This window comes from Hyla sarda, chromosome 11 (assembly GCF_029499605.1).
Source record: "Hyla sarda isolate aHylSar1 chromosome 11, aHylSar1.hap1, whole genome shotgun sequence".
NCBI lineage: Eukaryota > Metazoa > Chordata > Amphibia > Anura > Hylidae > Hyla > Hyla sarda.
Window position 1 is genome coordinate 84362825 of NC_079199.1, and position 15520 is coordinate 84378344.

At 48.5% G+C, this 15520-nt stretch overlaps 1 protein-coding gene across 1 annotated transcript in view; it reads left to right on the forward strand.

Annotated features, from left to right (window-relative positions):
* The first annotated feature begins 4521 nt into the window (after window positions 1-4521).
* Window positions 4522-15520, forward strand: part of OTUD7B (OTU deubiquitinase 7B) — a 102201-nt gene continuing 91202 nt past the window's right edge. Inside the window, exon 1 of the mRNA XM_056546401.1 lies at window positions 4522-5080. Within this exon, the coding sequence (XP_056402376.1) occupies window positions 5068-5080 (13 nt within the window). The 5' untranslated portion in view covers window positions 4522-5067. The remainder of the gene's footprint in view (window positions 5081-15520) is intronic.

The window sequence follows — 15520 nt, forward strand, 5'->3', positions numbered from 1 at the left end:
ACACTGGTCTGCTGGGGTTATAGTTATTGTAGGACACTGGTCTGCTGGGGTTATAGTTATTGTAGGGCACTGGTCTGCTGGGGTTATAGTTATTGTAGGACACTGGTCTGCTGGAGTTATAGTTATTGTAGGACACTGGTCTGCTGGAGTTATAGTTATTGTAGAGCACTGGTCTGCTGGGGTTATAGTTATTGTAGGGCACTGGTCTGCTGGGGTTATAGTTATTGTAGGACACTGGTCTGCTGGAGTTATAGTTATTGTAGAGCACTGGTCTGCTGGGGTTATAGTTATTGTAGGGCACTGGTCTGCTGGGGTTATAGTTATTGTAGGACACTGGTCTGCTGGAGTTATAGTTATTGTAGGATACTGGTCTGCTGGGGTTATAGTTATTATACGGCACTGGTCTGCTGGGGTTATAGTTATTGTAGAGCACTGGTCTGCTGGAGTTATAGTTATTGTAGGGCACTGGTCTGCTGGAGTTATAGTTATTGTAGGACACTGGTCTGCTGGAGTTATAGTTATTGTAGGATACTGGTCTGCTGGGGTTATAGTTATTGTAGGGCACTGGTCTGCTGGAGTTATAGTTATTGTAGGATACTGGTCTGCTGGAGTTATAGTTATTGTAGAGCACTGGTCTCCTGGGGTTATAGTTATTGTAGGACACTGGTCTGCTGGAGTTATAGTTATTGTAGGGCACTGGTCTGCTGGAGTTATAGTTATTGTAGGGCACTGGTCTGCTGGAGTTATAGTTATTGTAGGGCACTGGTCTGCTGGAGTTATAGTTATTGTAGGGCACTGGTCTGCTGGAGTTATAGTTATTGTAGGACACTGGTCTGCTGGAGTTATAGTTATTGTAGGGCACTGGTCTGCTGGGGTTATAGTTATTGTAGGACACTGGTCTGCTGGGGTTATAGTTATTGTAGGGCACTGGTCTGCTGGAGTTATAGTTATTGTAGGGCACTGGTCTGCTGGGGTTATAGTTATTGTAGGGCACTGGTCTGCTGGAGTTATAGTTATTGTAGGGCACTGGTCTGCTGGAGTTATAGTTATTGTAGGACACTGGTCTGCTGGGGTTATAGTTATTGTAGGGCACTGGTCTGCTGGAGTTATAGTTATTGTAGGACACTGGTCTGCTGGAGTTATAGTTATTGTAGGGCACTGGTCTGCTGGGGTTATAGTTATTGTAGGACACTGGTCTGCTGGAGTTATAGTTATTGTAGGATACTGGTCTGCTGGGGTTATAGTTATTGTAGGGCACTGGTCTGCTGGAGTTATAGTTATTGTAGGATACTGGTCTGCTGGAGTTATAGTTATTGTAGAGCACTGGTCTCCTGGGGTTATAGTTATTGTAGGACACTGGTCTGCTGGAGTTATAGTTATTGTAGGGCACTGGTCTGCTGGAGTTATAGTTATTGTAGGGCACTGGTCTGCTGGGGTTATAGTTATTGTAGGGCACTGGTCTGCTGGGGTTATAGTTATTGTAGGACACTGGTCTGCTGGAGTTATAGTTATTGTAGGATACTGGTCTGCTGGGGTTATAGTTATTGTAGAGCACTGGTCTGCTGGAGTTATAATTATTGTAGGGCACTGGTCTGCTGGAGTTATAGTTATTGTAGGATACTGGTCTGCTGGGGTTATAGTTATTGTAGGGCACTGGTCTGCTGGGGTTATAGTTATTGTAGGGCACTGGTCTGCTGGAGTTATAGTTATTGTAGGGCACTGGTCTGCTGGAGTTATAGTTATTGTAGGACACTGGTCTGCTGGAGTTATAGTTATTGTAGGATACTGGTCTGCTGGGGTTATAGTTATTGTAGGGCACTGGTCTGCTGGAGTTATAGTTATTGTAGGATACTGGTCTGCTGGAGTTATAGTTATTGTAGAGCACTGGTCTCCTGGGGTTATAGTTATTGTAGGACACTGGTCTGCTGGAGTTATAGTTATTGTAGGGCACTGGTCTGCTGGAGTTATAGTTATTGTAGGGCACTGGTCTGCTGGGGTTATAGTTATTGTAGGGCACTGGTCTGCTGGGGTTATAGTTATTGTAGGACACTGGTCTGCTGGAGTTATAGTTATTGTAGGATACTGGTCTGCTGGGGTTATAGTTATTGTAGGGCACTGGTCTGCTGGGGTTATAGTTATTGTAGGGCACTGGTCTGCTGGGGTTATAGTTATTGTAGGACACTGGTCTGCTGGAGTTATAGTTATTGTAGGACACTGGTCTGCTGGAGTTATAGTTATTGTAGGACACTGGTCTGCTGGAGTTATAGTTATTGTAGAGCACTGGTCTGCTGGAGTTATAGTTATTGTAGGACACTGGTCTGCTGGGGTTATAGTTATTGTAGGACACTGGTCTGCTGGAGTTATAGTTATTGTAGAGCACTGGTCTGCTGGGGTTATAGTTATTGTAGAGCACTGGTCTGCTGGGCTTATAAGTATGGAGTTCTGTTCACACGAAGTAGTAATTGATGTAATAAACAACAAAAATTTAAAACTTTTCACAGAATGTTTTAAGTGCAAAAAATGGCTACAAAATTGATTGAAAGAGTGCAGAGCTCTGGTGTGCTGGGACTTATAGTTCCTATTGTATCTTTCTTTTTTTCTGGGAGTCCTAGTTCCTATGTGGAGCTCAGACCTGCTGAGAACTAAAGTTCATATTGTAGAGCTCTTTTATATTATGCAGAGCTCTGTCAATGCTGGGAGTTGTAGTTCTTAGTGTAGGGCTCTTTCTTGCTGGGACTCATTTCTATCATGTAGAGCTCTTTCAATGCTGGGAATTATAGTTCTTTTTGCACAGCTGTCTTGTTAGAAGTTTGTGGTTGTTATTGTAGAGCTGCTTTGCTGGGAGTTATAGTTCTGATTGTACAGTTCTTTCTCACTGGCAGTTGTAGTTTTACCGTAAAGCTCTGTCTTGCTGGGAGTTGTGGTTCTTATTGCAGAGCTCTGCCCTGCTGGGAGTTGTAGTTTCTGTTGTAGATCTCTGTCTTGCTGGGAGTTGTAGTTCTTACTGTAGAGCTCTGCCCTGCTGAGTTGTAGTTCTTATTGTAGAGCTCTGCCCTGCTGGGAGTTGTGGTTATTTATTGTAGAGTTCTGCCCTGCTGAGAGTTGTGGTTCTTTATTGTAGAGCTCTGCCCTGCTGGGAGTTGTAGTTCTTATTGTAGATCTCTGCCCTGCTGGGAGTTGTAGTTTCTGTTGTAGAGCTCTGCCCTGCTGAGAGTTGTAGTTCTTATTGTAGAGCTCTGCCCTGCTAGGAGTTGTGGTTATTTATTGTAGAGTTCTGCCCTGCTGAGAGTTGTGGTTCTTTATTGTAGAGCTCTGCCCTGCTGGGAGTTGTAGTTCTTACTGTAGAGCTCTGCCCTGCTGGGAGTTGTAGTTTCTGTTGTAGAGCTCTGTCTTGCTGGGAGTTGTAGTTCTTATTGTAGAGCTCTGCCCTGCTAGGAGTGGTGGTTCTTTATTGTAGAGCTCTGCCCTGCTGCGAGTTGTAGTTTCTGTCGTAGAACTCTGTCTTGCTGGGAGTTGTAGTTTCTGTTGTAAAACTCTGTCTTGTTGGGAGTTGTAGTTCTTATTGTAGAGCTCTGCCCTGTTGAGAGTTGTGGTTCTTTATTGTAGAGCTCTGCCCTGCTGAGTTGTGGTTATTTATTGTAGAGCTCTGTCCTACTGGGAGTTGTAGTTCTTTATTGTAGAGCTCTGCCCTGCTGGGAGTTGTAGTTCTTTATTGTAGAGCTCTGCCCTGCTGGGAGTTGTGCTTCTTTATTGTAGAGCTCTGCCCTGCTGGGAGTTGTGGTTCTATTGTAGAGCTCTGTCTTGCTGTGAGTTGTAGTTCTTATTGTAGATCTCTGTCTTGCTGTGAGTTGTAGTTCTTATTGTAGAGCTCTTTTTCGGCGGCAGTGTTTGTTTGGAGGTTGTGTAGAGCCATATCTGACTGGTAGTTGTAGTCCCAGAGCTGTGTGTGGCTGGGAGTTGTAGTCCCAGAGCTGTGTGTGGCTGGGAGTTGTGGTCCCAGAGCTGTGTGTGGCTGGGAGTTGTAGTCCCAGAGCTGTGTGTGGCTGGGAGTTGTAGTCCCAGAGCTGTGTGTGGCTGGGAGTTGTTGTCCCAGAGCTGTGTGTGGCTGGGAGTTGTGGTCCCAGAGCTGTGTGTGGCTGGGAGTTGTAGTCCCAGAGCTGTGTGTGGCTGGGAGCTGTGGTCCCAGAGCTGTGTGTGGCTGGGAGTTGTTGTCCCAGAGCTGTGTGTGGCTGGGAGTTGTGGTCCCAGAGCTGTGTGTGGCTGGGAGTTGTTGTCCCAGAACTGTGTGTGGCTGGGAGTTGTGGTCCCAGAGCTGTGTGTGGCTGGGAGTTGTAGTCCCAGAGCTGTGTGTGGCTGGGAGCTGTGGTCCCAGAGCTGTGTGTGGCTGGGAGTTGTTGTCCCAGAACTGTGTGTGGCTGGGAGTTGTGGTCCCAGAGCTGTGTGTGGCTGGGAGTTGTTGTCCCAGAGCTGTGTGTGGCTGGGAGTTGTGGTCCCAGAGCTGTGTGTGGCTGGGAGTTGTGGTCCCAGAGCTGTGTGTGGCTGGGAGTTGTGGTCCCAGAGCTGTGTGTGGCTGGGAGTTGTAGTCCCAGAGCTGTGTGTGGCTGGGAGCTGTGGTCCCAGAGCTGTGTGTGGCTGGGAGTTGTGGTGCGCAGGTGTCTGTGGTAGTTGTCCTCCTGCCCTGAACGTTCTGGATGAGACTGACAACACGAATGAGTGTGTAGGGGCGTGGCCCCGATCTCTAGTCACATGACCGGAGTGTGTGAGGTGCAGACTACAGGTCCCGTCATGCCGTGCGGCGGCCGCTGAGTAGTTGGATTGAGCCGAGCACAGAGGGGGCAGCTCCGGGAGCCGGGAGTGTGGGATTCGGTACCCGGTGCGGAAGTGCTACGAATAACCGGAGCGGAGGAGGGGGGAGGCTTCGGGAGATGAGCGCGGTGCCTCGGCCTGAGGTGGCCGGTAAGGGACATGCTTCTCTGGGACTACTACCGTACTCAAGTGCCCGGCTTTGGCCTGGATTAAGCGCGGAGCGGCCGGACAGCGCAGTGACTGTGTGACCCCGGAGACAACATGACGTCCAAAGGTGAGTGAGAGCTGGCGGGGCACTGAGGGCGAGCTGCCCGCCTGACACTTACCTGGCACGGCCAGGAGGGGGCGCTCCCGCAGACGGCATGAAGTTTTGGTCCTGTGTAGAAGAGGATGGGGCAGGTACCTGCTCTCATGCCCGGGCACTGTGCTGCTTCCTCCGCTGAATCCTTTGTTGTTGGTGCCCAGGTTGATTGTCCACATGAGGGGGCACTGTGTGGGGCACGTTCATAAGTGGCATCAGGTCACAGGGCTCCTACCTACGACTGTGTTGGAAGTACAGATGTTGCAAAACTACAACTCCCAGCATGCCCAGACAGCCAACGGCTGTCTGGGCATGCTGGGAGTTGTAGTTTTGCAACAGCTGTAGGTCCGCAGTATGGAGACCACTCATGTAGGGTCAGGTCTTGTTGGCAGTGGGGTAACTGGTTGTGCCACTTGGCTGCCCCCTGGTGAAGGCCTTTCTTATGGGCGTCCATTGATTCAGAGATTGATCTTTTGTTGGTGGCATCCAGGTTGGGCTCGGAGTTCAGATTGGGGTTTTTAGGGGTTGATCAAGTAGTTGGCACCCAGGTAAGTGTGGGCGCTATTCTCTTACACGTAGGGCGGATGATTACCTATTAGTGGCCTCCGTCTTGAGCTGCTGCCTTGGTTGGTGGTGGCACCTTTGGCATGAGGAGGATCAGTCACCAAAGAGCACCCCTGCTGGTTGGTGGAGGATCTGCATGTTGTCTGACGCCCATTGTTGGGCAGCACCTTACGTCCATCGTTTCAGCTCTGCCCTCGTACCACAGGGTAGGACTATTGATGCCTTTATCCGTGACCCTTTTTTGTAAACCCTCCTGGTTTTGCCCTGGACTTTCTGCAGATTATGCACAAGTTTGTGGAGTAAAATGCCACCATATATGAATCCATGGCAAATGCGAGGGCATCTATGGACAGTAGCTGCAGCATGGCATGGCTGCCTCCGAGGAAAAGGTTCTACCAGCTCTTTGGTGTCATGGCGTTTTATTGCTGTTTGTTTTAGGTTGTTTGCTCTAAACCAAACGTCTCCTTTTATTTGTCAGGCTGGCAGAGCGTCCTTTGCCACCTGTATTCGACAGGTTGGATGCCGGGGGCTGTTTGAGCAGGTGTAGACGCTGTGATAAACCTTCCCCCACCGAGAACGCCACTGAACTCTTATTATCCGGTCGTATAATTGGACTCTTCAGGAGTCTGGGAAACTAATACTCCCAGCATGCCCTGACAGCCACATCTCTAACAAAAATAAATAAAATAATGGAAGCAACGTTATAATCAATCTTTAATAATCCTCTCTTACGATTTTACGTATGCAACTCCTGTGCAGATGTATCTGTTGCCACGGTTACCAAGTACAAACAACATAACTATGTGAATGGGAGGTGTGATCGCCCTTGTTGCGTCTGACTGGCATTGGAGCGTCATCACTCATATCATTGGATGGGTTCGTGCCCAAGACAGCACTTTTAGTTGGAAGGTCTCCTGAGGTCACGCTCCCATGTTGCAAATGGTGAGTAGATGCAATTTTGCAGATAAAGCTACCATGTTACGTGCAAAATTGCACATATACAGTCACGGCCGTAAATGTTGGCACCCCTGAAATCTTTCAAGAAAATGAAGTATTTCTCACAGAAAAGGATTGCAGTAACACAGGTTTTGCTATACACTTGTTTATTTCCTTTGTGTGTATTGGAACTAAACCAAAAAAAGGCAGGAAAAAAAAAGCAAATTGGACATAATGTCACCAAACTCCAAAAATGGGCTGGACAAAATTATTGGCACCCTTAACTTAAAGGGGTAGTCCAGTGGTGAACAACTTATTCCCTATCCTAAGGATAGGGGATAAGTTTGAAATCGCGGGGGGTCCGACCGCTGGGGCCCCCTGCGATCTCTCTGTACAGGGCTCTCCGGCCAGATAGCGGGTGTCGACCTTCGCACGAAGCGGCGGCCGACACGCCCCCTCAATACATCTCAATGGCAGAGCCGGAGATTGCCGAAGGCAGCGCTTCGGCTCTGCCATAGAGTTGTATTGAGGGGGCGTGTTGGACGCCGCTTCGTGCGGAGGTCGACACGCCCCTTTCCCGCGGGCTCTCGGGGCCCCATACAGGAGATCGCAGGGGGCCCCAGCGGTCGGACCCCCGCGATCTCAAACTTATCCCCTATCCTTAAGATAGGGGATAAGTTGTTCACCACTGGACTACCCCTTTAATATTTGGTTGCACACCCTTTGGAAAAAAATCAGTCGCTTCCTATAACCATCAATAAGCTTCTTACACCTGTAGGAGTTGTAGTTTTGCAACAGCTGGAGGCACGCTGTTTGGGAAATACTGCTAAACACGTAGATGTCCTTATTGAACGTTTAGCTGCATTGAATCCTTGGTCTCGCCCCGCGATTTCTTCTGCTCCAGCGAAGGCACCATTGGCATTCCTCAGACATGACTTCTTAGCCATGGTGTTGGGCAAACCTTGACTTTTCTGACATATCTTGACGATGAGAGAATCTCTCAATGATTCAGAGGGCGTGTTGTACTCTATTGCCGTCCTGAGGGGCGAAATCATTGACGAAATTGTATATACGTGTAACAACATTATTAGTATTCTTCCACTGTACATTGAAAACATTCACAACTCCGCTGTGTCAGTGAATGGGAACGCCCAGAAGCTAATATACAGCCACTGTAACAAACCATGGATGTTTGATTCACTGTCAGCAAGCGGAGGTTTTGAGGTTTCCATTATGCGATCGTCAAGCTTATTTACATAAAGCTAGAAAGGCGATAGGCAGCGTTGGCATGTGCCAACCACACACTGTGAAGCAGGGACCCCCGATGTGACCCCTGGTATATTGTCATGGGAGGAGGAGGGAGGTGGCATTGTGTAACATGTCATAGCTGTATAAATAGGTTAATGATAGTGATCACAGTAATAATAAATCTCATGCCCCGGTGATATCAACCACAGCAGAGATATTATGTAACCTGCAGTTATAGATTGGGAAACTGCATTAATGGCAGCCACCCAATATATCTTCACCCATATCCTGTGCCATTCAGGGCCTCAGCAGATCACTTATATTAGGACTTGTGCCCAGGCTGCCTTGGCATTCCACAGATTAGTCTGTTGGCTGTCCGGCCAATATATAAGTAGAGAACACTCCTCTATAAGGCTGGGTTCACACTATAGAATTCCCGTCTGGAATTTTGCTTAGGAATGCTTGTAATGTGTTTCCGCTGCCCAGTGCACACTACAGAATTTTTTAAATGGCCACTGTAAGATTCAAAAATGTTTTATATGTTGTACATCTTAGCAAAACATTTACCTTTCTAATATACTTCATAAGAAAATTTTATTTCCTTTTTTATTGAAATCATGGCTTTGTCCATGCCCGTGCTTCAGCTTGGACAAAGTCTAGTTAGTGAGGGTGGGACTAGTACTACTCTGTGCTCTCTCCTGTCTGATAGCACTCCTCTGTGCTCTCTCCTGTCTGATAGCACTCCTCTGTGCTCTCTCCTGTCTGATAGCACTCCTCTGTGCTCTCTCCTGTCTGATAGTACTCCTCTGTGCTCTCTGCTGTCTGATAGCACTCCTCTGTGCTCTCTCCTGTCTGATAGCACTCCTCTGTGCTCTCTCCTGTCTGATAGCACTCCTCTGTGCTCTCTCCTGTCTGATAGCACTCCTCTGTGCTCTCTCCTGTCTGATAGCACTCCTCTGTGCTCTCTCCTGTCTGATAGCACTCCTCTGTGCTCTCTCCTGTCTGATAGCACTCCTCTGTGCTCTCTCCTGTCTGATAGCACTCCTCTGTGCTCTCTCCTGTCTGATAGCACTCCTCTGTGCTCTCTCCTGTCTGATAGCACTCCTCTGTGCTCTCTCCTGTCTGATAGCACTCCTCTGTGCTCTCTCCTGTCTGATAGCACTCCTCTGTGCTCTCTGCTGTCTGATAGCACTCCTCTGTGCTCTGTCCTGTTTGATAGCACTCCTCTGTGCTCTCTCCTGTCTGATAGCACTCCTCTGTGCTCTCTCCTGTCTGATAGCACTCCTCTGTGCTCTCTCCTGTCTGATAGCACTCCTCTGTGCTCTCTCCTGTCTGGTAGCACTCCTCTGTGCTCTCTCCTGGCTGGTAGCACTCCTCTGTGCTCTCTCCTGGCTGACATCACTCCTCTGTGCTCTCTGCTATCTGATAGGACTCCTCTGTGCTCTCTGCTATCTGATAGGACTCCTCTGTGCTCTCTGCTATCTGATAGGACTCCTCTGTGCTCTCTGCTATCTGATAGGACTCCTCTGTGTTCTCTCCTGGCTGATAGCACTCCTCTGTACTCCCTCTTGGCTGATAATCAGACAGAGGAGTATTAGTCCCACCCTCACTTACTGGACTTTGTCTATGCCTGTACTTCAGCTTGGACAAAGCCGTGATTTTATAAGACAACATTTTTTTTCTAATGAAGTGTATTAGAAAGGTCAGTGTTTTGCCAAGATATACAACATTTTAAAAGTTTTTGTATCTGACAGTGCCCCTTTAAGCATCTTCTGTCAGTGCTGGGTGCACTCAGATGATCCCTGGGTGATCCCTAGTAAGCGCCGTCCCATTTACTGCAGCGTTTTGCCAGGACTTGACCATGTTGAAAGATTGAACATATGTTGAGTCTTCTGACAGAATCTGATTCTACATCTGGAGTTCTGCTGTGAAGCATCTGTAGTGTGCACTGCACAACAGACTCCCAAAGACATCAATGGGGGGCTGCTGCAAGTGCAATTTCTTTGCAGAAATTCTCTAGTGTGAATGGCCTTAGGTAATCTGGAGAGAGTGAAAAGAGGTGTCCAAGATCCCAATGGTCAACTATTAGTGCAGCACGCAAATTCTGGCGTGTGAACATAGCCTAAATGTTATGTGTGGAGATAACCAGGCACTGCTCATCCCTACAGTGAGGCATGGTGGGGGCAGCCTCCTGCTGTGGGGGTCCTTTTCAGCAGCTGGGACAGGGAGACTAATCAGGATTAAGTAAAAGCAAAATGGAGCAAAGTACAGAGAGATTCTTATTGAGAACCTGGTCCAGAGCGCTCTTGACCCCAAACTGGGCAAAAAGTTCACCTTTCAACAAGGCAATGACCCTAAACACACAGCCAAGGCAACACAGGAGCGGATTTGGGAAAACTCTTTGGATGTCCTAGTGGCCCAGACAGAGCCCTCACTGATCCAAATCAAACATCTCTGGAGAGACCTGAAAATGGTTTCCTTGGACGTTCTCCATACAACCGGACAGAGTCTGCAGAGAAGAATACCAGAAATCCCCAAATCCATCTGTAGACCGTGTGCAGAAGGGCCTTCATCTGAGTACTGAGTTAAAGGGGTACTCTGCCCCTAGACATCTTATCCCCTATCCAAAAAATTGGGGTTAAGATGTCTGATCACTGGGGTCCCGCTGCTGGGTATCCCCACGATCTCTGCTGCGGCACCCCAGACATCCGGTGCACGAATGACTGGCAATGCGGGTCAGAGGCTCGTAACGTCACGCCCCGCTCGTGACGTTACAGCCATGCCGCCTCAATGCAAGTCTATGGAAGGGGGCGTGACAGCAGTCACGCCCCCTCCCATAGACTTGCATTGAGTGGGGGGGGGGGGGGGGGGGTGGCCGTGACGTCACAAGCCTTCGGTTCTGAACCCGACGCTCTAAAGGAACGCCGGGTGCAGCGTGGAGATCGCAGGGGTCCCCAGCGACGGGACCCCCGCAATCAGACATCTTATCCCCTATCCTTTTGAATAGAGGATAAGTTGTCTAGGGGCAGAGTACCCCTTTAAGGGTCTGAGTACTTACATCACTGCAATATTTAAGTTTTTCCTGATCAATAAACTTGTAACATTCGGTTTTCACTTTGTCCTTATGAAGTATTGAGTGCAGAATGATGAGGGGGATTTTTTGTTTCTTTTAACACTTATTTTTAAAGGGGTACTCCGGTGAAAAACTTTTTATTTTTATTTTTTTAAATCAACTGGTGCCAGGAAGTTAAACAGATTTGTAAATTACTTCTATTAAAAAAATCTTAATCCTTCCTGTACTTATTAGCTGCTGAATACTACAGTGGGAATACTTTTCTTTTTGAAACACAGAACTCTCTGCTGACATCACGAGCACAGTTCTCTCTGCTGACATCTCTGTCCCTTTTAGGAACTGTCCAGAACAGCATATAATTGCTATGGGGATTTCCTTTTTATTCTGGACAGTTCCTAAAATGGACAGAAATGTCAGTAGAGAGCACTGTGCTCGTGATGTCAGCAGAGAGCTCTGTGTTTCAAACAGAAATTTCCACTGTAGTATTCAGCAGCTAATAAGTACAGGAAGGATTAAAAAAATTTAATAGAAGTAATTTACAAATCTGTTTAACTTTCTAGCACCAGTTGATTTAAAAAATAAATAAATAAAAGTTTTTCACCGGAGTACCCCTTTAAGTCTACAGCATAACAAAATGTGAAGAAAGTGGAAGGGTGTGAAGACTTTGTGAATGCATTGTATATTGGGGAATTACATCTTATGATGGAGTGAGCGTCCGGGCTGCGGCCTTGTGTGTAATGAAGTGAACGTGAGGTGTGGCTGCTGGATATAGAGGGGGTATAACACCGAATGTCCTATTCGCCCTGAGTATTCGGGTGGAGCAGGTGACCCCGGTGACGCAGCGTCTCATACCTTCTGGAGCTCCCATGCTTTCCTCCTGGACCGCACCTCTTCCTGGTTTTGGACTCTGCTCTGGGTTGTGTAATCCTGTCTTATCTTTATGACACAATAATATTGGCCGCCCACCCTTCTCCTTTACAATCCCTGTAAATCTGTGCCGCTGTACTGTCAATCATGTTTGCCTGCAATGGCAGATAAATGAATAATTTGGTATTCTGAAAGCGTATTACGTGTTTACCTTTAAAATCCATTGCCAGCCCTGAGGAACAGCCCTCATCTTGGTGTATAATGACCAGTCCCCTCTTCTAAGGCAGTGTTTCCCAACCAGAGTGCCTCCAGCTGTTGCAAAACTACAACTCCCAGCATACCCGGACAGCCAAAGGCTGTTGTAGTTTTGCAACAGCTGGAGGCACCCTGGTTGGCAAACACTGTTCTAAGGAGTAGATGGTGACTGGAGGGGTCAGGTTAGGTCAGTGTTTCTCAACCAGGGTGCCTCCAGCTGTTGCAAAACTACAACTCCCAGCATACCCGGACAGCCAAAGGCTGTTGTAGTTTTGCAACAGCTGGAGGCACCCTGGTTGGCAAACACTGTTCTAAGGAGTAGATGATGATTGGAGGGGTCAGGTTAGGTCAGTGTTTCTCAACCAGAGTGCCTCCAGCTGTTGCAAAACTACAACTCCCAGCATACCCGGACAGCCAAAGGCTGTTGTAGTTTTGCAATGGTTGGAGGCACCTTGGTTGGCAAACGCTGTTCTAAGGAGTAGATGGTGACTGGAGGGGTCAGGTTAGGTCAGTGTTTCTCAACCAGGGTGCCTCCAGCTGTTGCAAAACTACAACTCCCAGCATACCCGGACAGCCAAAGGCTGTTGTAGTTTTGCAACGGTTGGAGGCACCCTGGTTAGGAAACACTGTTCTAAGGAGAAGATGGTGACTGGAGGGGTCAGGTTAGGTCAGTGTTTCTCAACCAGGGTGCCTCCAGCTGTTGCAAAACTACAACTCCCAGCATACCCGGACAGCCAAAGGCTGTTGTAGTTTTGCAACGGTTGGAGGCACCCTGGTTGGCAAACACTGTTCTAAGGAGTAGATGGTGACTGGAGGGGTCAGGTTAGGTCAGTGTCTCAACCAGGGTGCCTCCAGCTGTTGCAAAACTACAACTCCCAGCATACCCGGACAGCCAAAGGCTGTTGTAGTTTTGCAACGGTTGGAGGCACCCTGGTTAGGAAACACTGTTCTAAGGAGAAGATGGTGAATGGAGGGGTCAGGTTAGGTCAGTGTTTCCCAACCAGAGTGCCTCCAGCTGTTGCAAAACTACAACTCCCAGCATACCCGGACAGCCAAAGGCTGTTGTAGTTTTGCAACGGTTGGAGGCACCTTGGTTGGCAAACGCTGTTCTAAGGAGTAGATGGTGACTGGAGGGGTCAGGTTAGGTCAGTGTTTCTCAACCAGGGTGCCTCCAGCTGTTGCAAAACTACAACTCCCAGCATACCCGGACAGCCAAAGGCTGTTGTAGTTTTGCAACGGTTGGAGGCACCCTGGTTGGCAAACGCTGTTCTAAGGAGTAGATGGTGACTGGAGGGGTCAGGTTAGGTCAGTGTTTCTCAACCAGGGTGCCTCCAGCTGTTGCAAAACTACAACTCCCAGCATACCCGGACAGCCTTCGGCTGTCCGGGCATGCTGGGAGTTGTAGTTTTGCAACAGCTGGAGGCACCCTGGTTGTGAAACACTGGGTTAGGTTAAAGGGGAATTCCGGGCAAAAACATCTTATCCCCTATCGAAAGGATAGGGGATAAGATGTATGATGGCGGGTGGCCCGCCGCTGGGACCCCCCCCGCGATCTCCCTGCAGCACCCGCATTCTATGCGTAGCTGCATCTGCAGTCTCTGAAACTGCCGGGCTTCCAAGACGGGGACGTCACGCCACGCCCCCTCCATTCATGTCTATGGGAGCGTTGCGGCCGTTACGACCCCTCTCATAGAAATGAATGGAGGGGACGTGGCGTCACGGAAGGCTGGAAGTTTCCGAAACTGCGGACACAGCTACGCATAAAATGCAGGCTGCTGCAGGGAGATCGCAGAGGGTCCCAGTGGCGGAACTCCCGCGATCAGACATCTTATCCCCTATCCCTTTAATAGGGGATAAGATGTTTTTGCCCGGAATACCCCTTTAACCACTTCACATAAGACTCAAGAATTACACTGGGAATGGTTAAAGCGTACCCGTCAGATCTAACAAAAAAAATACTTTTTTTTTTTATATATCACTCGGTACCTAATCCTGACCATGTACATCTTATTTTTATGTGTCTAGCACCTTTATTTATTTTTTTATTACACTTTTAATTTAGCTCACTAGTCTGAATTCCTCTCAAAGGGAGGGGGCGTGGCCTCACTGTGCAGGTCTCCGCCCCCTCCCCCAGTATACTGTCTGCTCACATCTCCCCTTGCATTATCAAAACTACAACTCCCAGCTTGTCCTCACTGACAGTAGCGGGACACAAGCTGACAGTAGGAGGATTTTCCCTCCAGCTGTGAGCCCTGCACTCACAGCTGTCAATCAAGGAAGTGTGTCCATGACATAGGTGATGATGCATGGACACAGCAGGACTAGTATGTGTCCAAGCAGGCAGGGGGGGGTAGTTGTTTGACTGGCTTTTCAGTAGGAAATACTGGAAATTTTCTAATGAAAGCAATTGCAAAACCTATAGGTTATACAGGCTTTACAACATATCAAGTGTTTGTATCTGACAGTGCCCATTTAAGTCTTTTACTGGGAATGTTAGGTGACAACTGATATGGTCACCAACAACTTGTTTAGCTACAGTCACACAGCTTTTTTGTCATCCTGAAAGGGAGCAAAAAGGTGTCATTGCTGCCTGGATCACGGCATTTGTAAAACGGTTCCTATTAAACCAAATGTGCATCCATAGGAGAAGCCTTCATCATCTTCAGAGCGGATCCTAGCACATGGCACTGCCCGGACGCTTGGCTGGTGACTCTCAGGGCTTCATAGAAGACGTTTCATAGAGAAGAATCTGCGTTGTTGCTATTTTCTGTGTTGTCATGAGCTGAGGCCCTGCTGAGCTTATACTTATATGGAGCAATTCTGCAGTGTAAAGCATGGCTGTCTGTTTACTATTTTCCCTTTATAACACGACGGCATTTAGTGGCTGAAGCCTTGTTGTGTAATGAGTCTGGGGTTCTCTGCTTAGACTTGTGCTGTTACACTGTGCCTCATGCTTTACACTGAAGCTTTGCTTTTCTGGCTGCTTAAAGGGGTACTCCGCCCCCTGGACCTCTTATCCCCTATAGAAAGGATAGGGGATAAGATGTCTGACCGCAGGGGTCCCACCTCTGGGGACCCCTGCCATCTTGGCTGTGGCACCCCAGACATCCAGTGCACGGAGCAAATCCCGCTCCGCTCCGAGCCGGATGACTGGTGATGCGGGGCGGAGTCTCGTGAAGTCACTGCCATGCCCCCTCAATGCAAGTCTATGGGAGGGGGCGTGACGGACGTCACGCCCCCTCTCATAGACTTGCATTAAGGGGGCGCAGCTGTGGCGTCACGAGCCTCTGGTGCTGCTCCCAACTCTAAACGAATGCCGGGTGCAGCAGGGAGATTGCGGGGGTCCCCAGTGACGGGACCTCCGTGATCAGACATCTTGTCCCTTCTCCTTTTGGATATGGGATAAGATGTCTAGGGGCAGAGTAACCCTTTAAGGTCATTTAAACATGATCTCGATACCAGAAGAAAGA